The 22,020-nt window shown below is 47.6% G+C and overlaps 6 protein-coding genes across 13 annotated transcripts; 4 read left to right on the top strand and 2 right to left on the bottom strand.

Moving 5' to 3' along the window:
* Positions 1 to 447: 447 nt before the first annotated feature.
* Positions 448 to 6,377, bottom strand: LOC117897418 (transcription elongation regulator 1). Of its 5 annotated transcripts, none has more exons than XM_034806246.1 (8): positions 6,084 to 6,373; positions 4,467 to 6,013; positions 4,071 to 4,404; positions 3,855 to 4,005; positions 1,637 to 2,041; positions 1,204 to 1,568; positions 823 to 1,152; positions 448 to 764 (listed from the first exon to the last, which is right to left on the bottom strand). In XM_034806246.1, the coding sequence occupies exons 1-8, from the start codon at positions 6,266 to 6,268 to the stop codon at positions 638 to 640; spliced, it is 3,444 nt and encodes a 1,147-aa protein (XP_034662137.1). In that variant the 5' UTR covers positions 6,269 to 6,373; the 3' UTR covers positions 448 to 637. The 5 variants fall into 5 exon arrangements, with proteins under 5 accessions (XP_034662137.1, XP_034662138.1, XP_034662140.1 ...); XM_034806247.1 differs by having other exon boundaries at positions 4,476 to 6,013; XM_034806249.1 differs by lacking the exons at positions 448 to 764; positions 823 to 1,152; positions 1,204 to 1,568; positions 1,637 to 2,041 and adding exons at positions 2,864 to 3,239; positions 3,336 to 3,517 and having other exon boundaries at positions 6,084 to 6,376.
* Positions 6,378 to 6,642: 265 nt separating this feature from the next.
* Positions 6,643 to 8,614, top strand: LOC117897423 (HEAT repeat-containing protein 3). Its single transcript, XM_034806260.1, has one exon. The coding sequence runs from the start codon at positions 6,714 to 6,716 to the stop codon at positions 8,595 to 8,597; it is 1,884 nt and encodes a 627-aa protein (XP_034662151.1). The 5' UTR covers positions 6,643 to 6,713; the 3' UTR covers positions 8,598 to 8,614.
* A 65-nt stretch (positions 8,615 to 8,679) lies between these two features.
* Positions 8,680 to 11,821, top strand: LOC117897419 (collagen alpha-2(I) chain). 3 transcript variants are annotated; one of them, XM_034806253.1, is made up of 4 exons: positions 8,680 to 8,855; positions 8,929 to 9,323; positions 9,392 to 9,825; positions 10,003 to 11,821. In XM_034806253.1, the coding sequence occupies exons 1-4, from the start codon at positions 8,682 to 8,684 to the stop codon at positions 11,730 to 11,732; spliced, it is 2,733 nt and encodes a 910-aa protein (XP_034662144.1). In that variant the 5' UTR covers positions 8,680 to 8,681; the 3' UTR covers positions 11,733 to 11,821. The 3 variants fall into 3 exon arrangements, with proteins under 3 accessions (XP_034662144.1, XP_034662143.1, XP_034662142.1); XM_034806252.1 differs by having other exon boundaries at positions 9,392 to 10,183; positions 10,292 to 11,821; XM_034806251.1 differs by having other exon boundaries at positions 9,392 to 11,821.
* Positions 11,822 to 11,843: 22 nt separating this feature from the next.
* Positions 11,844 to 13,572, bottom strand: LOC117897426. The gene is made up of 2 exons (XM_034806264.1): positions 13,377 to 13,572; positions 11,844 to 13,321 (listed from the first exon to the last, which is right to left on the bottom strand). The coding sequence occupies exons 1-2, from the start codon at positions 13,509 to 13,511 to the stop codon at positions 11,879 to 11,881; spliced, it is 1,578 nt and encodes a 525-aa protein (XP_034662155.1). The 5' UTR covers positions 13,512 to 13,572; the 3' UTR covers positions 11,844 to 11,878.
* A 43-nt stretch (positions 13,573 to 13,615) lies between these two features.
* On the top strand, positions 13,616 to 15,784 carry LOC117897424 (general transcription factor IIF subunit 1). Its single transcript, XM_034806261.1, has 4 exons — positions 13,616 to 13,781; positions 13,847 to 14,766; positions 14,842 to 15,432; positions 15,496 to 15,784. The coding sequence occupies exons 1-4, from the start codon at positions 13,758 to 13,760 to the stop codon at positions 15,695 to 15,697; spliced, it is 1,737 nt and encodes a 578-aa protein (XP_034662152.1). The 5' UTR covers positions 13,616 to 13,757; the 3' UTR covers positions 15,698 to 15,784.
* Positions 15,785 to 16,226: 442 nt separating this feature from the next.
* On the top strand, positions 16,227 to 21,381 carry LOC117897425 (E3 ubiquitin-protein ligase RNF13). 2 transcript variants are annotated; one of them, XM_034806262.1, is made up of 8 exons: positions 16,227 to 16,554; positions 18,243 to 18,585; positions 18,649 to 18,916; positions 18,975 to 19,168; positions 19,235 to 19,430; positions 19,496 to 19,858; positions 19,918 to 20,068; positions 20,134 to 21,381. In XM_034806262.1, the coding sequence occupies exons 2-8, from the start codon at positions 18,472 to 18,474 to the stop codon at positions 20,480 to 20,482; spliced, it is 1,635 nt and encodes a 544-aa protein (XP_034662153.1). In that variant the 5' UTR covers positions 16,227 to 16,554; positions 18,243 to 18,471; the 3' UTR covers positions 20,483 to 21,381. The 2 variants fall into 2 exon arrangements, with proteins under 2 accessions (XP_034662153.1, XP_034662154.1); XM_034806263.1 differs by having other exon boundaries at positions 16,227 to 16,573.
* The last annotated feature ends 639 nt before the right edge of the window (positions 21,382 to 22,020 follow it).

The raw sequence follows: 22,020 nt of genomic DNA, 5'->3' as shown, positions 1-22,020 counted from the left end.
AGCCAAAAGCAAAGATGCTGAAGGATGATGATAAAAAGGAAAACGAAGTCTGACGACTGGCATTGGAAAACGAAATATGAAAATATATGCAACTAAAATTATGGAGATTATTGAATTGTATTTGTGTAGTGTATAATTTATGGTATTCGTATTTATAGATTGGTAAAAAAAACTGCAAAAACCGAACAGAACGAACGAATGTGTATGAAACAATAAATGGGTAGCAATGAACCGCGTAAGGAAACGATGAACGATGCGATGGAAGAGAAATTAAATGGTGTATAAGAAGTACGTTTAGAGATAGAATTATGAAATTGCAAACAAAAGATCGATATATATGTATGTATAGGTGACAAAAGCAAATCTTATATATATTACATAAATGATCAATAAATATATATATATATATACGAGTATATGATTGAAAATCTTGACAAGTGTCAGAAATTATTTGTTGTGTATATGGTGTATTTTATTCATTGTAAATAATTAAAATATTAGAAGCTACACAGGACATAAAATAATTTAATTTATTAGATTAAATTGAATATAGCGTTTAGTGTTTAGCGTTTAGGCGTTGTTTTTAGGGCGTTGGGGGTAAGGGGCTGATGGGCTTCGTGGGAGGGCCATAGTGCCACTATTTGTTGCGACGCGTCGATTCGGATGCTGTGGGTGGTGGCGGTGGTCCGCGTTTGTTCAGCTCCTCCACGAAACCCAGCACAATGACGTTCCTCTCCTCCTCCAAGTGATCGAGCACCAAGTAGCTAAAATTAAGGAGATATTAGAGATGAGATTCGGCAGAGATGCTATGCTCCAACTTACCGCTTATCGTTCTTGAGTATATCTTGTATTTCCTTGAGATGATTGGCATTTTCCTTGATGAGATCGCTGCTCTTGTGGGTAATGAACTTGCACTCCTGCAAGAGCTCACGCAGCGCCGTCTTCGCGTGCAGCGTTTTGTCCTTGATGTAATCCCTGAACTCACGCTCCCCCTTCTCCGAATTGTATTTGAGATATCGCGGATCTTCTTTAACCATTTTCTTGATCTCCTTCCAAGTGCTCGTCAGCTGTAGGGTGCCAATCTCGTCGAGCATTTCGCGGAATCTCTCGCGCTTCTTCTTCATCAGATTGTCAATGTGAACATTGAAGATTCTTCAAAAAGAAAACTAAGTATGGAATTGATTGTTTGATTTCGTTGCCTACCTCTCGCGATCATCCCGATCAAGTGGCTCGATCAGCTCCCATCGATGATCCTTGCGCAGCTGCCGCTTCACCTCTTTCCAGGTGAAGTCTGCAGTCCGCACGAGATCCGTCAGCAGGGCCGTAAAGTGTCCAATGCTCTCGTCCCGCTTGTGATGCTCACGCTCCTTGTCCCGATCACGCAGATGACCGGCCAGGGTTCGTTGCACCTCCTTCTCTCTTTCGCGAATACTCTGCTCAGCACGGAGCTTCTTTTCGCGTTCCTTTTGCTTCTGCTCGGCTTCGCTCACACGCTGGCGAGCCACTTCACTGTCATCGCTGCCTGCACGCTCCTCGCGCTCCGAGTCGTCATGGTGTTCGCCCTCCTCCTGCAATAATATCAAAAATTCGTTTGGTAAAGGATCACTCAATTCTCTCAAAGAAAGAAACAACTTACGGGTGTGTCTCGTTTTTTGCTCTTCTCTGACTTGCTCTTGTCCTTCTCCTTGTCTTTGTCCTTGGAGGATTTACGCTCACGATCCTTGTCCTTGGAGCGACTACGGCCACGATCCTTGCGACTCTTCTCCTTGTCCTTGTCCTTCTCCTTATCCTTATCCTTGTCCTTGCGATCAGATTTACGTTCCCGATGCCGCTCTCTCTCCCGCTGTTCCCGCTGCTCGCGCTCCTTGCGCTTTTCCTCTTTCATTACGTGCAGATAATCCTCGAAGTACTCCTCCCGATACATCGAGTCCACTATCCTGTACCGCGGATCCGACTCCAGCTTCTTCTTAATGTCATACCAACGCGTATGCCGCTCAATGTCGTGCCGCTCTCGCAGCATATCGAGAAAGTCCTTGCGTATCTAGAGAGTGTGTTTGTAAAAGGAGGAGAATGACATTTGACATGACAGCCATGCGGAAGAGAAAAGAAACAAAGAGCTCGAATTAGAGATCTGGCATTGATGCGATTCTTCACTTAACCATCTATTGGCTTAAAGAACAAACTTAGGGCTTAGTTTCTAGTAATTTCTTATGGCTAACAAAACATAGTTACACGCTTCTGTTTGCCCTGCAAGAGAGGTTGATTTTGGATTAGTTTTTCAAAGACGTAACTGAAAGAGAAGTTCTTTGATTAGTTTTAGGCCCTAGCTGCGTGAAGAGAGAGAGCGTTAGATCTACATGTAGAAGCACGAAAGGACTTTCAGACCACAGAAAAGAGAAATAAAATGTGTGAAAGTAATGTTTAGGGTGCGGGAAAAATACAAAAGAAGAATGCAATCAACGGGAATGGAAAGGCAAGTGCATTTATGGTTACCAAGCAATAATCAGACCACATTTGGCTAACTTCCGCTCTCTCTCTCTCTCTCTCTCTCTGTGAATACGTGCTTAAAGCAGGGCCTTTAAAAGTTTTTACATAAATAGACTTCAGGCCATGGCCGAAGCGTACAGTGTTTTATAGAGCTACAATAAATACATATAATAGTATACAATAAAGTTATATGTGAGGTTTGGGGGGGCGCCTGCAAGTGCAAAGATCTCCATGGACATGGGGACATCGGATCTCTTTGCGCTCCATTAGGGGGCCACACAGAACTCTTGAGGCGGGGCGTGGGGATGGGTGTCTTTATTATTGTAAAACATAAACGGAAAATATTGGGTTAATTAAATTACGTATTATTCATACTGTTTGCTCAGCGCGCCGAAGACACCCTGCAAGCTGTGGCTCTCCTCCGTTCGCTCCTCTTGCTGCTGCAGCTCCTCCTTCCTCCTATTACCGCCTGAAGGGTTCTTCTTTCACTCTCCCTCTCTCTCTCTCTCTCTGTACCAACATGATCTCATCATGTGATATATGTTTACAAAATGCCAATAACTCCAATGCCATTTATCCATTTCTGCTCCATTCAATTATCCATTTTTATCACATCCTCACATCACATCCTACAATTTCGGGGGCGACGTGGGGCATGGGGCGGGAAGTGGAAATCACACCAACAATTATTCACAATACTTTGCAGTATATTGGCAGAACAGAACCTTTCCATTGTTGTCCATTTAAAATGTCTTTTTGTTTTCCAAATTTGTTTTGTTTTTTTTTTTGCAGAAAAACAAATTTTTAAATGGAATTCTTTTGGTTTTGGTTTGATTGAGAAAACTCACCACACAGTTTGCAAGCGTGGTGTGCGTGGTGTTCGATGGTGCGATGACGACGTTGTTGTTGAAGATGGCTGTTGTTGTTGTTGCTGTCGTTTTGTGTGGTTTTTGTTGGTGTCTATTTGAGTGGTGGTTGTGGTGGTGGTGCATTTGTGCTGTAATCTGTAGCTAGTTGTAGTAGCTAGTGGCTAACAGTGGTAAACCGTGGCCACAGGCAATGCATTTTTGTGTGGACACAACGGAACACAACATGGTCGTCGTCGGTCAAAGGGCAAATGCAATGCGTTTCAGGGTTTCAGTATCAGTTTCAGTTTCAGATTTGGTTGGGTTCACACACGTTGTTTTATGTTTAAAAGTTAACAAAAAATCAATCATATTATGTAAATACGCTTTGTATACAGATTAAGATTAAAATAGATAATGTTTATAGAATATTTTGTTTGGTATATAATTGGCATAGATACATCGATTCATTTGCATACGTAAGAAAGTTGAACAGCATCGTATAACCTGCCATAAGCCTACCTGTTCTTTTTTTAGCTGCTTGTCCTCCTTCTCGCGTCGTCGCACCTCCACAATGTACTCGTTGAAGAGGCTCTCGCGCTCGCGCACCTTCTCGATGGCCCGATATCGCTCCTCCTTGGCATTCTTCTGGCTAAACTCTGAGAAGGAGGATCTGTGAAAACAAATGGGAGTGAGCAAACCATTGAATTAATCCATCAGACTCCGCTCAATACTTACTTGCCATGCAGCCTGGCCTCCTCCATTAGGCTACGGAAATCATCGCGCTTCTGTCGCATCTTGTTGCGCTTCTCTTTACGCTCCTCTTCGGCCCGATCCTTGACATACTTTTCAAATACCTGTTTGCGTTCCTTGGATGTGAGCAGCAGATACCGCGGATCAAAGACAATCTTGTGGAGCTCCTTCTCCCACGTACTGAACGCCGACACATCCTTCTCCCGCAGCATCTCCTTGAACTGCGTGACGCGCATCTCCAGGGGTATGAGGGCTCGCTCCTTGGCCGCCCTCTGCTCGGCCTCCAATGCAGCATCCTCGGCTCGCTTCGATTTTGTCACTTAAATGGAAGATCACTGATTAATGGGGAAGCCACTAATGGTAATTATGGTCGCTCAATACTTTTCTTACCCATCCGCACGCGCTTGGTGGGGACTTCCTCGACACTGGACTCGGATTCAGTGCCAATCTTTATGACCTCCTCGTCATCCTCCTCCTCTGGCTCCACGTGCTGCACATCCGGCTGCTGTGCCTGCGACAGAGCCAAAGCTGCGGCTGCCTCTTCTCTTGCCTCCTCGCTGGTCTTCTGTTCTGCTGCTTCCGCGGACTTTTCCTCCTCCGTTTTCAGCTGCTCGGGTCTATCGTTGACGGCCTTGTCCACATCCTCGCGATTCATTAGATCCTCCGGACGATCCCACACCGAAGTACGCGTCGAGGGATTGTAGAAGAAGACACGAGCATCGCCAGTCCAGACCACACACCAGGGCGTGCCCGCAATGGGGGTGCTCGTCACGGGACGCGACTTGTCCGTCTGCTTGGCCGTGGCCGCCGCTTGCTTCTTCTGCTCCTCCTCCTTCTTGCGCTTCTCTTCGGCGGCCTTCTTCGCCTCCTTCTCTAAGGCGGCTGCCTGCGATGCCTTGGCGCTCTCGGTGTTCGCTTTCATGGCGGCGGCAGCTGCCGCGTAGGCCATTTGCGGATCAAATCCCGGTGGCGCTGTGCCCGGAGGCATGTGCATCATCGGATTGGGCAGCAAATGGGGAATTCCGCCTGGAGGACCCACTGCAGGGGCCACACCAGAGTGAGCTGCCATGCGGGCCGCCTCCATGTCCCTCAGAGCCTGCGGCTTCTCCCAAACGCTCTCCCCGCGGGCAGCGTGGTAATAATACGGTCTGCCGTCCGGAGCACGGTGCTCTGACCATTCTGCTGCACGGGCAATCACCGCTGGATCTATGACGCCTGGCTTGATGATCAGCGTCTTGGCGGGCTTATCCTGGCCACCGGGCGGAGCGTGCATGTGCTGCTGTTGTTGTTGTTGCTGCTGCTGCCATGGTGGCACACCCACGCCCCAGGGTCCACCGGGAGCAGCACCACCCGGAAAACCATAAGCTGGCGGGGGCATGCAGAAGGGTGGCTGGCCAAAGCCAGGAGGCGGCTGCATACCGGGTGGCTGAAACATGGGCGGCGGCTGTTGACGCACATTGGGCGGAGGCTGCGACAACAGCGGACCGGCTGCATTCGGTGGGGGTTGGCTCATCAGATGAGGCGGTGGCTGGGATGTCAGATGCGGCACTGCTGACATCTCAGAGCCCATCGATGGCTCCCCAGTTTTCAGTTCCGGCTTAATGGCCGCATTGGGCGGCCTCTTGGCCATCTCCTCGACCTCGGTTTGGGTCATTATCTTGACAGTGGGCCCATCCGGACGTGTCCAGGTGGTTTCCCGCGTCACTGCATGGTAATAGTACGAGCGGCCATCCTCCGCCTTGGTCTCCACCCAAATCTCTGGTGTGGCAGCCGCTACACCATTGGCCCCAGGGGGAGGCAGCTGTTGGTGATGTGTCGGCGGCTGTTGTTGCTGCTGCTGCTGCTGGAGCGCTTGCTGCTGCAGCGTCTGCTGCTGAGCCGAGTGTTCGCCGATGGGGCGGCCACTAAATGCATTAAAGGGTTTACTCCTTGAATAAGACCATAATTAGTATGCTTCTATATCGCCATCGGGTGGAATAGTCGGCATCAGATACTCACCAAGTGACTTCGGTCGGTTTTTCCTTCGCTATAGCAACGCCGTTCGGCCCCTCTTGACTGATACTGCCACTGCCATTGCCGTTGATATTTAACGCGACTGCTGGCGGAGATTGATTCGCCTCCTGAAAGTTGACCGGCGAGCTGACCCGATCACTGTCCATGCTCTCGTCTAAACTCGTTTCCATTGCACACAAATTACTAGTTTTGCACTTTTTTCGCTTTGCATTTAAAAATTTTCACACTTTTTTCTGCACTTTTCTGCCGCTAGGGATGTAAATACAAGCAGGTGTGCTTTCGATAAGTGCAATCGATTGGTCCAGACCGACAGTGCTGGAAAGCGGCTACGTTCCTAGAGATGAGTGCGATCCGTTGGTCTAAATATCTGAAGTTAGCTAATATGAGCAAAAAGACTTTAATTGATAATCCTAGAGAAATCAAACTGTGCTAAATTAACCAAAACGCATAGGCAAAATCTATGGTTACGCTCTGGCTAATAAATAACAAATTCTTGTGAGCAGTTCCAGGTTCGTGCAACTATCGCAGAGCGCCGTGTAGCAGCACGGCCCCACCCCTCACACATTCAAAACCGATTTGTTTTTCCAACACGTGCACTCGCGGATTTTGTTTGCAATGGGGAAAATACGGAAAATAAAGACACACAACCCCGCCGGAGTTGGGCTGGACGCCTCCCTGATGAATGGCCAGGACATTGACAGCGAGGAGGAGAGCTGCGGACCCATTGAAGCGATCAGTGTGCACCTCCAACGGCCGGATGTCGAAGAAAAGCTGAATGGACTGCATTCGTTCGCGGTGCTGGCCCTGCGCAAGGAAAAGGTGCAGGAAATCTGCCAAAGTGACTTGGTCCGCATTGCCGCACCCATGCTGTGCGACAAGGACATGGCCATTCGCGACGCTGCCGCCGGAGCGCTGAGGAACCTTTCCGTTTTCGGCTCAGAGGTCTGCGATTTTCTCGTGGACAATGATATATTGACTGCCCTGCTGTCGCTGGTGGCGGGCTACGATCTGACGAAACCAGTGTGCTTCGAGTCGGAGCTGCATGCCGACATCTTTCTGCAGGCCTCACACCTGCTACGAAACCTCTGCGAGAGCTCCCCCACAGCCACAGAAGCCTTCAATCAGTCGAACTTCCTGAAGAATCTGCTGCTCTGCCTGGACTACCAGAAGTTTGGCCTGGAGATAGCCATTTCCGTGGCTCAGCTGGTGCTGGTGGTGTCCGAAAACAACTCCAGCTCATGGAACCTCCTAGCAAATGCCACAATTCTGACAGAACTACTCAAAGTGACTGAGGGAAGCCACAGTTTGTTGTACCTGAGCGCTCTGGCGGCCGGAATTCTGTGCAATGTGCCCGCCTGCTCATCGGCCTACACGCGGGAGATCCTCAGCAGCCTGGACAAACTCCTAACGATCGACACGCAGGCGCAGCTGATGACCTGCAAGAATGAAATCAAAGACCTGAAGAGCAAAAACGAAGCGCCCGTGCTGGAGATCTCCATGGAGACGGAGGAAATGTCCGAAGCACAGAGCCAAAATCAGCCAAAACCACAAAGTGAAGCGGATTCTGTGGTCAAGAATCTGGAGTATCTGTTGGATGCCCAACGTCTGGTGGCAGAAATCATCACCAACCTCGGATCGAGCGACGATCAATCGGGTTGGGGCTCGGACTCGGATCAGTCGGAGACCGAAAGTGTCGTAGATTTCGATATGAACGAGCAGTCGGCGGACAATGATGCGGGTGCCCTGCCGCTGAATTTCGTGGAAACCATCCTACAGAACAATGTGGTGCAGAAACTGTGGCAGAAAGCCCAACCCCTGGACCTCGCACTGGAGAAGATGCTCTCGCAGCAGGAGAACATTCGCGAGAAGGTCTCGAAGATGCGCGTTTCCTATCTAATTTGCCTGCAAAATCTGTGCAACGTGCTGTCCGTGCATGATCTGGGTGGCCACAATGACATCTACAACATGTGGTTCCATCTCGGACAGCAGGCCTTCAAGGGCACAGAGGATGCCACGATAATGGAGGCGATCACCTCGCTAATGCGCTCCGCCTTGACGCTGCTGAAGACGCGCAAGGATCTCTTCAGTCAAATAACCGAAAATGATTTAAACATGATCATTGAGAGCGCCCAAAAGGCCACCATTATGGACATTCGAGTCAATTGGAACCGCATGCTCGGCACACTGGGCTGCCTCTTGTCGGAGGCGCTCGTCAAGGGCATTGTCCAGTTCCTGCTGAATTCCTGTGCACAGGAGGAAGATCTGTGGGCCCTGTCCGAGGGACTCGATGCCTTGATGGACATCTTTGCTGACGACGATTGGCCGCAGATCATTGCCGATTTGAATATGTGCGAACGCATCCAAACCCTCGAGGAGCAGTTCAAATCAAAGTTCAGACAACAGCGACGTGACCTTAAGGAGCGACGACCCACCATTTACACGGTTAAATCGAATTTTTCACGTTTTGTATATTATTTAAACAAAAATTGTAAACAATAAAATTCATTTTGGACCAAAGAAATTGCCAATTACATGGATCATTTAAGGGATTAAACTGTAAGCCAGAAAACCTGTCAATTCGCAATGATTTCTGGTTGGAAAATGTTGCCGCTGGCACAGGTGCTGGTGTTCCTTCTCCTCTGCCTGGAACTGCCACTGGCATCTCCTGTAGGCATTGATTTCATATACCTTAATTACTGCGATCCAAAACTCTGCCCCAATGGAGGGAAACATGTGGCATGCAAAGCAACGGAGAACGTGAGTATTTCCCCCCCACAAAACAAAAAGAATGTGCCACGTAGGCACTCATTATATCGTCGTGATCCATCAGAGACTGGGAAAGAAATGCTCGCTGGATGCTGAAATAATGCCAATTGATGGCAAGCAACAGGATATCTTGGTGAATCGCATCAATGAGATGAGGGATAAGGTGGCACGTGGCGGTTTCAGTGGCCTGACAGCGGCTGCTAAAATGGCCACCATGTCTTGGGACCCGGAGCTGGCCTACCTGGCTGGCTTCAATGTGCAGGACTGTTCGCCCCATTTCGATGAGTGCCGGAATACCCTGCAATATGCGAACGTCGGCCAGTCGGTGGCCTATCGTGGCCTCCTGTCGAAGCATCGTGGGATGCCGGAGATCCTCGACAATGCCATTGGCTTGTGGTTTCGTGAGCACGAAGTCACCACCATGGATGACATTTTGAATTACATTGGACCGCATTTTGGGTAAGAGAATTCTCACCATTGCTGAAGGTTTAACCACTCGCTCACTTCCCCCCTCCCACACACCGCAGCAAGCCCAGAGAGAACTTTGTACAAATGGTCGTCGACAATTGCAATCGTGTGGGCTGTGCCGTTGTCCAACAGAGCAAGAACGGCTGGCTCCAGACCTATCTGACCTGCAACTATGCCTTCGCCCCTCAGTTGGGTCAACCCATTTACAACAGCAGCAAGGTTCCTGGCGCAGAATGTCAGTCTGGCCACAATCCCACCTTCAAGAATCTCTGCTCCGTCAGTGAAGTTTACGTGAGGAATGTAATACCACCGCCAGTCGATGCACAGCAGCTGATGCGTCTCCTGCCTGGCGGAGAGCCTCCAGCAGCTGAAGAAACGGAACCTGACTCAGAGTCCTCCTCCTATGATGAATCTGAAATGGAGCCTTTCCACCCAGGACCCCATGACTTTGAGCCATTGAAACAGCCAAAATATAAGAGAAGACCAAAAGGCCAAAAGCAGTGGGGATTAAACTTAAATCCATGGGGAGGAATTGACAAGACAACTGCAACGCCAAAAGAAGTTACAACTGCTGCGCCAGGAGGAATCACAACAGCAGCAGCAGCAGCAGCAGGTGGAGAAAAGATAACTTTAGCTGCTGGAGGGAAAGAGACAACGGCAGCAGCAGGGAAAGAGACAACTGTAGGAGCAGGAGGAGCACACACAACTGTAGCTGCAGGCGGAAAAGAGACAACTGTAGCAGCAGGGAAAGAGACAACTGCAGCTCCAGGAGGGAAAGAGATAACTGCAGCAGCAGGAGGAGTCTCAACAGAATCGCCAGGAGGAATCACAACTGCAGCAGGAGGAGAAATGACAACTGCAGCTGCAGGAGGGCAAGAGACAACTGCAGCAGCAGGAGGAGAACAGACAACTGTTGCCGAAGGAGGGGCAGAGACAACTGCAGCAGCAGGTGGAAAAGAGACAACTGCTGCAGCAGCAGAAGGCGCAGAGACAACTGAAGGAGGGAAAGAGACAACTGCAGCCGCCGCTGGTGGAGAAACAGAAGCACCAGCAGCACGACGCAGATCTGTCAAGAGGCGAAGCCCTCCACTCCGTCAGAGAACCAAAGTTCAACCAAAAAAAGCAAAGGCACGAACCAATAAAGGACATACAAGTGGACCTAAAACTCGTACCGTCAAACGACGAAGAAGCAAAATCCAACGGAGGGACGGGGATGGGGAAACCACTGTAGCAGCTGAGGGCGCTACACCAGTTGGAGAAGCAGGAGCAGCCGATGGTGGAGCAACCACTGCAGCAGGAGGAGAAGCTAACACTGAAGGAGGAGGAACCACTGCAGCAGGAGGAGAAGTAGGAGGAGTAACAACTGCAGCTGGAGAACCTACATCTGGGGCAGGAGCAACCACTGTAGCTGGAGGAGAACCTACTGCTGTGGAAGGAGCAACTGCTGTGGGTGAAGGAGCAACCACTGTAGCAGCAGAAACCAATGCAGCAGGAGGAGAACTTACTACTGTGGCTGGAGCAGGCACTGTAGGAGGAGCAACTACCGTGGGTGGAGTAGAACTTACCACCGTCGAAGGAGTAACCTCTTCAGGAGGAGCCACCACTGTAGCAGGAGCCACCACTGTAGCAGGAGACGCACCTGTAGCAGGAGCCACCACTGTAGCAGGAGCTGCCACTGTACCAGGAGGAGCAACCACTTTAGGAGGAGGTGAACTTATCACTGTAGCTGGAGCAATCACTCCAGGTGTAGGAGGACTTTCCACCGTACTCGGAGTAACCACCGTAGGTGGAGGAGTAGCCACAGTAGGAGGAGCTCAAGGAGCATCAACGCCGTTACCTGATTTGGCGAATGTACAGCAGCAGATTCCTCCGCTCCCTGGCGGACAACCTCCACCAGAAAATGTAAAGAAACCTACTGCTGTAACTGAAAAGGATAACATTGACGATTCCTATGCTTTGGAGGAAATGGAAGATGAAGTTAAAGCAGAAGAGAAAATGGAAAAGGAAAAGGCCAACGATGGGCAGGCGATAGAGGATAGAGCCGCAATTCAAAGAAAATTCGCACGATTTTTGGCCATGGTACGGAAGGCAAAGGTGCTCAATAAGCGTGGCAAGGTAATGATCGTGACCACAAACCATGAGGTGGAGTACAACAGCAGGAAGGTGCAAGAACGATCGGCTAGAAGGAGAGCCGCCAGACGTCTGCAAAAACGAACGCGAGCAGTCGACAGAGCCCGTCGTATGCGTAGAAGCCGCAGCAGGCGACATCGCGGCAAGAGAGCCATGAGACGTAGCTACCAAAACCAACCCAGGAAAAACCAGCCACGTAGTCGTCGCCTTCGTCGTCAGCATGCCAAAACCAGAGCCAAAGGCGATGCACGCTGGAATGTTGTGGGCTGAACGCGTTGCAGTTGTTCCAGAGCCTCCATTTTCATGAATGAATCCGAAGTTAAAGTAAAGGGAAATGGTGTACGCTCCACTGCATAAAATATTGCAACTTTGTTTTGGGATAAATTATTATTTTCTTGGAATTATTATTATATTTTCTACAACTTTTGCAACTGCATCGTTTTCCATATGTCATGCATGCGCATTCGTCCCTCACGCAAATGATTCATTAGGGCATCGACGCCCGCTTGTATGGGTGTGGCAGAGCGCATTGTGACACTTCCGCCTCTGGTGCACATGGCCAGATGGCGCTGGTAGCGCCTTTGGCTCTTGTATGACTTCTGGCAGTGATCGCAGTGGAGAGCCTCGCCATCGTCGGAGGCTTCTTCGTCTTCTTGCTTATCTCTCTTGACCGAATAACGATTGTGGCTGGGGCTTTGACTTTTGGGCTCTTTCTTGATGAGCAGCTGCGTCTTGTTCTTGCGCTGCAGCTCCGCGTGGTGATTGTAGCGTATGTGATTGAACATTTTGGACATACTTGTCTTCGTGCGATGGCAAATGGTGCACTTTAGGTACGAGCGGTAGGGCATATGCTTGAAGAAATGCTTCTGCAGCTCGGATCTCTTGGTGCTGGGCTGGATCTCGTGGCACTGCAGGCACTTGCTTTTGCGTCCAGGCTCCAGGATCTTGAAGCTATTCTCAATGAAGTGCTCAAAGTCGTGCTTCTCGAACACATGCTCGCGCCACACATCCATGGAATGGACCTCTTTGCCGCACTTGGGACACAAAAAGGACAAGAGTTTCATCAGGCCATTGGTGGAGATCTCCGTATCGGAATCCCTGGTGGGGCTGGTGGACATTCGTCGCCGTTTGACGTTGCTTGCACCGAATGAAGTTTCCGGGTCTGTGTGCATTTCCTTCTTTAGCTGCGCCACCTCATCCTTGCCCAGAGCATCGATCTCAATGATGACCATCTCTTGGTTCTCCTCATCTTTCTCTTCGGCTTGAGCGGCTTCGGGATCATCGAAAAACTCCTGGCAAAGTGCATCCAAATCGGCCTCATACTTGGGCTTCTGTTCCTCCTCCTTGCGCACAATATCCTCGTACGCCGTCAGGCATCTGTCGAGGTTCACCTCGCTAACATTCGGCTTGGGCTGGGAGGATTTCTCCTCCTCTGCCTGCAGATCAATGTCCATTAGGGCCTTTTGCAGCAGATCGTTGCGCTTGCGACCCGTGCCTGGCGGACGGCCGCGACGTTTCGGTGTCACTCGGCCGGACGCTGGCTGTAACGCCGTCGCCGTCGCCTTGTGGTTCTGAGTTCTCTTCATTTGTCGCAGCTTCGTCTCGTACTTCTCAATCTCGCGCATGTGCGTGTCCAGCAAGTGGCCATTGAGGGCCCGTCTCCGGGTGTATGCCATGCGGCAGTGCACACAGCGATATGTCTCGCTGTGCTCCAAGTGCATGAAATAATGGTACTGCAGCAGGGCGATTGTCTTGTGGGCATTCTCCACCCACTTGAAGCAGATCTGGCACTCATGGTAGCGCTCATCGATTTGTATAAAGTTAAAGTCCGTATAGGTCTTCTTCAGATAGTCATGTTTCTGCAAAGGAATCACATTAGAATGGGACCATGGCACCAGGATGGACGGAACTCACTGTATTCAAATGCTGACGCCACTCGGCCTGTGTCCGGAAGGCTTTTCCGCACTCGGGGCATATGTACACCATGTGCGCCTCCAGGCGGGCATTCAATTTGCTCTGTTCATCCGTCAGCATCACATTTCGCGACATTTTTCAATTAAATTCCTTGAAATTCAATCAATACAAAATTGAAAACACAAAGTTGACATCAAATGTATGGTGATACTCCGATGTCGATAGCAGTCCGTGCCTATCGAAATGCATCACTATTTCTGCAGGCAATCTGCCCATCGCTAGTTCTGCAATGAATTCATAAATTTTAAGTAAAACACACACAAATATTTAATTTTTAAGCATAAAGTAGTAGTAGTAAAATCACGTAATATCAAAATTATCATGACAAGTGTATCCAAGTCCACAGTAAGCAAAACATCCCTTCGTTTTGGCTGATTCTTCCACTACACCCACTACCATTTCATGAGCAGCCAAGCAGCACCACTGCCAGTGGCAGTAGCAGCAGCAGCAGTAGCTCCACGTCTGCAGCGGCTGCCTCAGCATCCTCAAATGTCCAGGAGTTTAAAATTAGGGTGCCAAAGATGCGAAAGAAGCACCATGTGATGCGCTTCAATGCCACACTGAATGTGGATTTCGCCCAATGGCGAAATGTCAAACTGGAGAGGGAGAACAACATGAAGGAGTTCCGAGGCATGGACGAGGATCAGCCAAAGTTTGGTGCCGGCTCCGAGTACAATCGTGATCAACGCGAGGAGGCACGTCGCAAGAAGTTCGGCATCATAGCGCGCAAGTACAGGCCGGAGGCACAGCCCTGGATATTGAAGGTCGGCGGCAAGATGGGTAAAAAGTTCAAGGGCATTCGGGAGGGCGGCGTAGGTGAGAATGCAGCCTTCTATGTGTTCACCCATGCACCGGATGGTGCCATCGAGGCGTATCCCCTGAATGAGTGGTACAATTTCCAACCCATTCAGCGGTACAAGTCCCTCTCGGCGGAGGAGGCTGAGCAGGAGTTCGGCCGTCGGAAGAAGGTCATGAACTACTTCTCGCTTATGTTGCGCAAAAGGTTGCGTGGCGACGAGGAGGAGGAGCAGGATCCGGAGGAGGCAAAACTACTTAAGGCAGCGACCAAAAAGTCCAAAGAACTTAAAATCACCGACATGGATGAGTGGATCGACTCGGAGGATGAATCCGACTCGGAAGACGAGGAGGAGAAGAAGAAAAAGGAGCAGGAGGACAGCGACGATGGCAGCAAGGGCAAAGGAGGAAAGGGCAAAAAGGGTGCCGACAAAAAGAAGAAAAAACGCGATGTGGACGATGAGGCGTTCGAGGAGTCGGACGATGGCGACGAAGAGGGCCGGGAAAGGGACTACGACACCGAGTCCAGTGAAGAGTATGTTTTTGGTGTCATTATCTTTTATATGATGACCACTTGTTGACACACCTGTTGCTTCCTCCCTCCCCACAGTGAACCAGATCCGGAATCCAAGCTGGACAAGGACATGAAGGGCGTAGCCGAGGAGGATGCTCTACGGAAGCTGCTCACCTCGGACGAGGAAGATGAGGATGAGAAGAAGTCGGATGAGTCGGACAAGGATGAGGCGGATGGCGAGAAAAAGAAGAAGGAAAAGAACAAAGACGAAGCATCCAAGGACAAGAAGAAGAAGAAGCCATCGAAGGATGACAAAAAGTCGAAGGCAAACGGCAGCGGTGGCGACTCATCCACGGACTTTAGCACGGACAGCACAGACTCTGAGGATGATCTCAGCAATGGGCCGCCCAAGAAGAAGGTTGCCACCAAGGAGAAAGAAAAGGAGAAGGAAAAGGATAAGGAGAGTGCCGCCAGCAGCAAGCCATCGACCAGCAGCAATGCCAACAAATCGCGATCCTCCACTCCCACGCCAGCGAACAACGATGCCAGCAAACGCAAGATGAACAGCCTACCCAGCGATCTGACCGGATCGGACACCAGCAACAGTCCCACCAGCACTCCAGCCAAACGGACTAAAAACGAGATCCAGACCTCTCTGCCCACCTCCTTCTCTAGCAGCAAAGTGGAGTAAGTGCAACCCATGAATACCCCCGAAAGAATTGTGGCTTAATTTTTTATGTTCTCCCATAGGGACTATGGCATAACCGAGGAGGCAGTGCGTCGGTATCTCAAGCGCAAGCCCTTGACTGCCACCGAGCTGCTGACCAAGTTTAAGAACAAAAAGACTGGCGTCTCGAGCGATCGCCTTGTGGAGACCATGACGAAAATATTGAAGAAGATCAATCCCGTGAAGCACACCATCCAAGGAAAGATGTATTTGTGGATTAAATAGGCTGTAGATCATGTGATTGCAAGATTTGTGCATTTCAAGTACATTAGACTTAAGATTAAATTGCCCTCAAATGTGGCCCAGCATGAACTGAATTTAGTTTTTGTTCTTTTAAATAAATCTATAAATGATCATCTAAATAAAAATGCACTCTTCAGTACATGTTTTTACATGGTAACTACACAGGAACTACACATTTCCTACAAATAAACAACATATGTATGTAATTATCAACAGCGACACCTGACCACTAGTGGAAGCGGCAGTTATCCACTTGTTTACATACGCTTCTAATTACCCGTTGAGGAATACTCTTTTTAAAACTACCAGAAAGCCCACAGACAATTGATACATCAAACGGATGAAACTATAGTTTAAAGGTTGAGAGTCTTCGCTTGCTAACAATTTTAAACAGAACATAAAAATCAGGGAATGTGTTTTTCATCCGTATTTTTGCGGTATATTTTGAAAATGAGAAGTTATATTTTGGTATGTTTGTGTGAGTCAGACAGTATCTTTATATTTTAATCGCCGGTCACACTGGTGTGTGGGAATGGAATAAAAATAAATATCCAATAATTAAAAAGTGCAGAAGTTTTGTATCCTGATTTTTCGATTGCCATGCTGAACAACTATCAGCGCCTGTGTCCTTGTTGAATATTACTAACGAATAGATCCTGTGCAGTGTGCTAGAACAGCAGCAAAATAAAACGCAATTGTTTTGCGATGGCGACGAGTGCTAGCGACAAGAAGGCGAGCGAGTGCTGAGAGAGAAACAAATCGGTTGCAGAAATAAACCCCGAAGCAGCAAAACAGTGGCAGCCAAAATCAACAGAATTCCTGAAATAAACAATAACCGAGTGAGTTCTCGATGCGAGTGTACATACATACGTGAATAAAGGGCGAAATAAGACAGGAAATCAGCTCAGCTGCTTTGTTGTGGTATGGTGTTAATTAAGCAGCTAAACACACGCACACACGCGCAAACACATCCACCCACACATGCAGATATAGGGAGAGAGAGATACGCCTGACAAAAAAAAACACAAACAAAAGCCAGTGCAATTATTTGTTGTTAATAATTGAGCGTTTGAATCGGTTATTCCTTTTGTTGGTGCTCCCAACCCTTTTCACCTGTTGTCGCATTGCCACTACAGGTACATAGACAGATTTATTTATATGTATTGGTATGTAAAGCAAAACCTTGAATTCGCGTTGGTTCGTGCGATGTGCGCCTTGTAAAGTTCAAGGTATTCCCACCCATGCGTGTGTGTGTGTGTAGGTGGGGTGGGTTACGCGTGTGTGTCGGCCTTCGTGAGAAGTGGATTAACGAAAAAAAGCTGTAACGCAAAAGCATTGCCCGATAAGTAACGTTAGCTTATCGATATGCCTATCGTTGCAAGGATAATCGATCGTGTGGGGCTTCTTGTGTGGTGTGTGTGTGCTTGGGAGGGAAACAATGTCGATAAGGGTATTTTAGGAATTGAGTTGGAAATTAATGAAATGGAAAATGGAATCCCTGCTGGAATAATAGGAATAACTTTATGACAGCCATCTGTTCTTTGCTTATCTTAAATGGAAATTAGCTATAAGCAAGAAATGTTTGCTTATAGTCAAGTATCAGCTGTTTTCAGGCAACACAGCTGTTCGGCAAAAATCCAAACTCAAGCAGATTCAATTACCCAGCCGTCAACACAACACCCCCCCTGTTGCAATTAGAAATGAATCATCTCCCGTTTGAATTCTTATCGCACACACGCGTCTCTCCGTTTCAATTACAAAACTCTCTCAGAACCCCTCTCTGCCTATGTCCATACGACTATTTATTTATTTAATATTTGTTCATACAATAAAAGTCACGTTCTCATTAATGTTTTTGCTGCTACTTCTGCTACGTCGTTTGTCTATCAATTTTCTGTCCTCTTTTGTAGCGACATTTCTATACGACGACGTGCTAATGCCTGTGACGTTTTCCTTTATTTAATTATACATTTAATGCATATTTTCGGCACATGTTAACAGAACAGCTTTTGACAATTTTTCGTTGAAAAATTTCCACATTTTTTGTGGGATTGCATTCTTGAAGTCTATGAACTTTTGGGCAGCGGTCATTCATCATTCTGTGGGCCCAAGCCGGCTGACACAGATCTGAAGAGCTACTTATCAAAGAAGTTTCGAAAAACTATGCCGCAAGACTTCAATTGATGGCAAATTGAGCTCAATCACGGTGCAAAGCAAAGCCACAGACAGTTCCGACGTCAGCGAAATGCAATGATTGTCTTACATAAGTTTTAAAATGCATTTTCATGGGTGTCTCGGTGTCCGCTGCCACCAGACACTTTCGGGGAACAGCTGTAAAGGCAAAAAAGTAAGCATTTTTTGTTATGTTTGTGGAATAATCAACAGAACACGCATACGCATGCACAAAAATATAAAAATAACGATCACAAGCCGTTTATCTTATCAGCTGAGCTGTTTATTTGCCTTTGACTTGAGCTGGCATTATCCCTCGACTCATTTATAAACTCTGTTTCTTTTACAACTGTAGCACCAGTTCCAGTCTCTACCCAAAAAAAATAGCAGCAGGCTGTGGCACACAGATGAGAGATGCGAATAGTGCGAATGGTAACAGCACAAAGCAGCAGCAGCAGCAGGAGCAACAGCAGTGGAATCATCAAAGAGCAACAGCAATAACATCAGTGTAAAAGGAATAATTGTTCGAAGAAGAACCACAAGTTGCAGGCAGCAACAGGAGCAGCAGCAGCAGCAGCAGCAGCATGACCACAAGAAAGAGCTGCCAGGTACTGGCCCTGCTGGGTCTGTGTCTGGTCTGCCATGAGGCGGCTTTGGTCAGTGGACATGTGCTTGTCTATAGACGCATCTCAAATCAGGCAAGTATTTTATATTTTGTATGACAGAACAATCAATACTCATTTGTTCATCTTGTTTTACAGTTAATTGAGGAATTCAATGCTCTGCCAGCTCAATTTGGTCCTCTACTGCCGCCAAATGGTCTCAAGGTGTACGTGGTGCCTGCCATGCCCCAAGCCTATGGTTGTGATTCGCTGAGCAGGCCACCGCATTTGATTTACCCATCAGCGGCCAAGTTTGTGGCACTGATATCACGCGGCGGTGGCTGCACCTTTGAGATAAAGGTGCGCATGGCACAGAATGCAAGCTACTCTGCTGTGATTGTCTACAATAACGAAGGAGATGATTTGGGTAAGCGAATCCATCAGTTAATCATCTGGACACCCTGTTGATTCTTACTAATTTGCAGAGCAAATGTCCGCCGATAATCAGTCGGGCATACACATACCCTCCGTCTTCGTTGGCCATACAACGGGCAAGGCTCTGGCCACATATTTCACGCCCGAGGTGGTGCTAATCATCAACGATGAGCTGCCCTTCAATATCAACACACAACTGATATTGCCCTTCTCCATACTGATTGGCCTCTGCTTTCTCATCATGGTAAGCGCCTCTAATCTTTGATATAGTTATCCCTATTTTCACGGATGGTTTTGTTGTGTTCTTTAGGTAATCTATATGATATACAAATGCATACGCGAACAGCGTCGTCTGCGTCGCCATCGACTGCCCAAGAGCATGCTGAAGAAGTTGCCTGTGCTGCGCTACACAAAGAACAATACGAACAATAAATATGATACCTGTGTGATCTGTCTGGATGAATTCGTTGAGGATGACAAGCTGCGTGTGCTGCCATGCTTCCATCGTAAGCGGGAGTCCCCCTTTATTCCAGTAGATAATCGATTGATAATCAACAAATTTATCTTGCAGCCTATCACACACACTGTATTGATCCCTGGTTGACTGAAAATCGTCGCGTTTGTCCTATCTGCAAGCGCAAGGTTTTTACGAAAGGCGAAGAACGCGCAAGTCGGAATCGACAGCCTTCTTTGGATAGTGTCACCGACACGGATGATGATACAACGCCGCTGCTGCAACAGCAGCCAAATGGTGGCAGGCAGGGTGGTCAGGGATCCGCCTCATCCGCTGCCAGTGCAGCAGCGGCCGGTAGTAGCTCCAGTGTGGCAACAGCTGCTGCTCCAGGCACCACACGACATGGCACCTTTCGACGTGCTGACGCTGGCCGGAATCCATTTGAAGCGCAGGAGACTCAAAGCTCGGATGATGAGGATGGTGCGTAATTTTTGCTCTTTTATTGATTAGTCATTTAATTCTCTTTGTTTTGGTGACAGCCCTGCTGGACTATGCCTCTCTTCCAGACACCTCAACGTCGCCCACTCGTGAGCGCATGAATCCCTTTGATCGTGCACCAAATTTGCCCGAACATCTCGCTCGACAGTTGAACGAAGAACGTCCCTCGATTTGGTCGCGCATTAATTTTGGGTAATGCCTATTTCTCATTGAGTTTTTCGTGTGGCTTGAAGCTAATTCTGAATTTATTTTGGCAGCTTCCTGTTTCGTCGTCCGGCGATTTCAATTAGTGTGGCAGCACCGCCATATCTGGAGCACGTTGAGTCTGGTACTAGTGCCACGATGGGGCTGCCCGCGACGACTGCAACGACTACAACGGGGGTAATTGCCATTGCCTCGCCCGCATCGAATAACATCCTTAATCCGAATTTAAGCGGCTCCTTCAAGGATGCTGAGGATATGCCACCGCATCGGTCCATCTACGAACCCATAGCAATCAATACGCCAGCGGCCAACGATTCAGCGTTCCTGCAAACGCCCACGCAGGGCGGCATAGGCGTGGCCGCATTGCCACACAGTGCTGCCGACCGCCAGTTTCTCATATGAGCGCAAGGAGTGGAGGTCCCCCGTACACTTAGTCGTTGTCGATCCCCAAAGAACAACCTTTTTGTTTTTAATCAAGAACAATTTTCGATTTGGTTCGCTTTCAAGAGAGAAAGAGAGAGAGCTGTGTGGCTGCCAGCTGCTTTGTTTTAAACAATAAATAAATGTTTATTATTAAATATTAATAAATATGTAGGTCCTACCCCCCAGATCTTGTGTTGGCCTGTGAGTCCGTCACGCCCACAAAATACACAGACACACAAAACACACACACACACGTACATATATATACATATATGCGTATACAAATTGTGATTTATTTTATATACATTTTACAAACCTTATCCCACGATTGGCACACACCACAGAACCCGCCTACAAAATTTACCAAAAACAAAAAAAACGCAAAAGATACCACAGCTAAGATTTGATTTTTTTAGTCGAACAAACTTCCTCATACACACACACAAACACACGAGTGCAACAGAGTGATTCATGGAATTAGTTTATAATTTTAATTTGAAACAAACACACACAAAAAATGAAATTAAAGCTTAAAACAATTTGTTTAATGAACGATTGATGTGGCATTATATGGGCCTGTACATTGTATATTATTCTCGATTTAACTAATTTTAAGTTTACTATAAAAAAAAACAACAATAATTAAACTAAAACACCTCCAAAATGTTGCAAATGATTTTCCAGTTAGAAGAGGAGCGCGCGCGGCAGAGGAGTGAAACACACAATAAAATGTATGAATGTACGCTATGTTTCTTCTTTTTACAAATATGATCAAATTATATTTCAAGTTGCCACAAAATCCACTGAAAGTAGAGCATAAAACTAGTTTGTGATTATTTTAACCCAAAAAACAAAAACCCTTTAACGTGCAAAGGAAGCAAAAACGAAATTCAATTAGGGCATAGATGCGTTTGAAAAAAAAAAAAAAAAACAATATATAAAGTATATTTAGAAATGCTGTGGCAGTGTAATTTAAATTTAATTTACATTCAAAGAAAAAATAAACGTAATGGATATAAAAAATACATGTCTGGGGAACTGTTTTACTTACCAAATGAGGGATGTAAAGAAATAATTGGACTTCAGCACTGCTACGAGAGAGCTCTAACAGAAGGCAGAGCAATATCTGGTATTTCAACTGTTTTTAAGCAGCTGCTTAAACGAAGCAACATCTGCTTTTTGAGACTTCTGGCTAAGCTTTTGGGAGCAGCACTTATTCCATCTATGGAACTAATAGAAAAAGGGAATTCATCGCTCAGAAAGCTCATGGGCCAGGATAGTACTTCTTAACACTTTTGTTACATGTAATACATAGTAAAGCACCCTGTGGGAGGATGTTTAAAAGATTGGAGTTCATGTGTTCCACAATTATTGTGATTCGTCCTCCATTTGCGATTATTTCAAATTGCCATGATGCCCTGATTAGCCATTACTTTAGCTCACATCAAGCTTAACTCACTTGTGGTGTCTATATTTGAGATATGCGAGGATATGGCCCCAGTCCGAAACTTCTCACT

This window comes from Drosophila subobscura, chromosome O (genome assembly GCF_008121235.1).
Source record: "Drosophila subobscura isolate 14011-0131.10 chromosome O, UCBerk_Dsub_1.0, whole genome shotgun sequence".
Lineage (NCBI taxonomy): Eukaryota > Metazoa > Arthropoda > Insecta > Diptera > Drosophilidae > Drosophila > Drosophila subobscura.
Note: the sequence above shows the minus strand (reverse complement) of the source record. Positions and strands in the feature narration are given on the sequence as shown.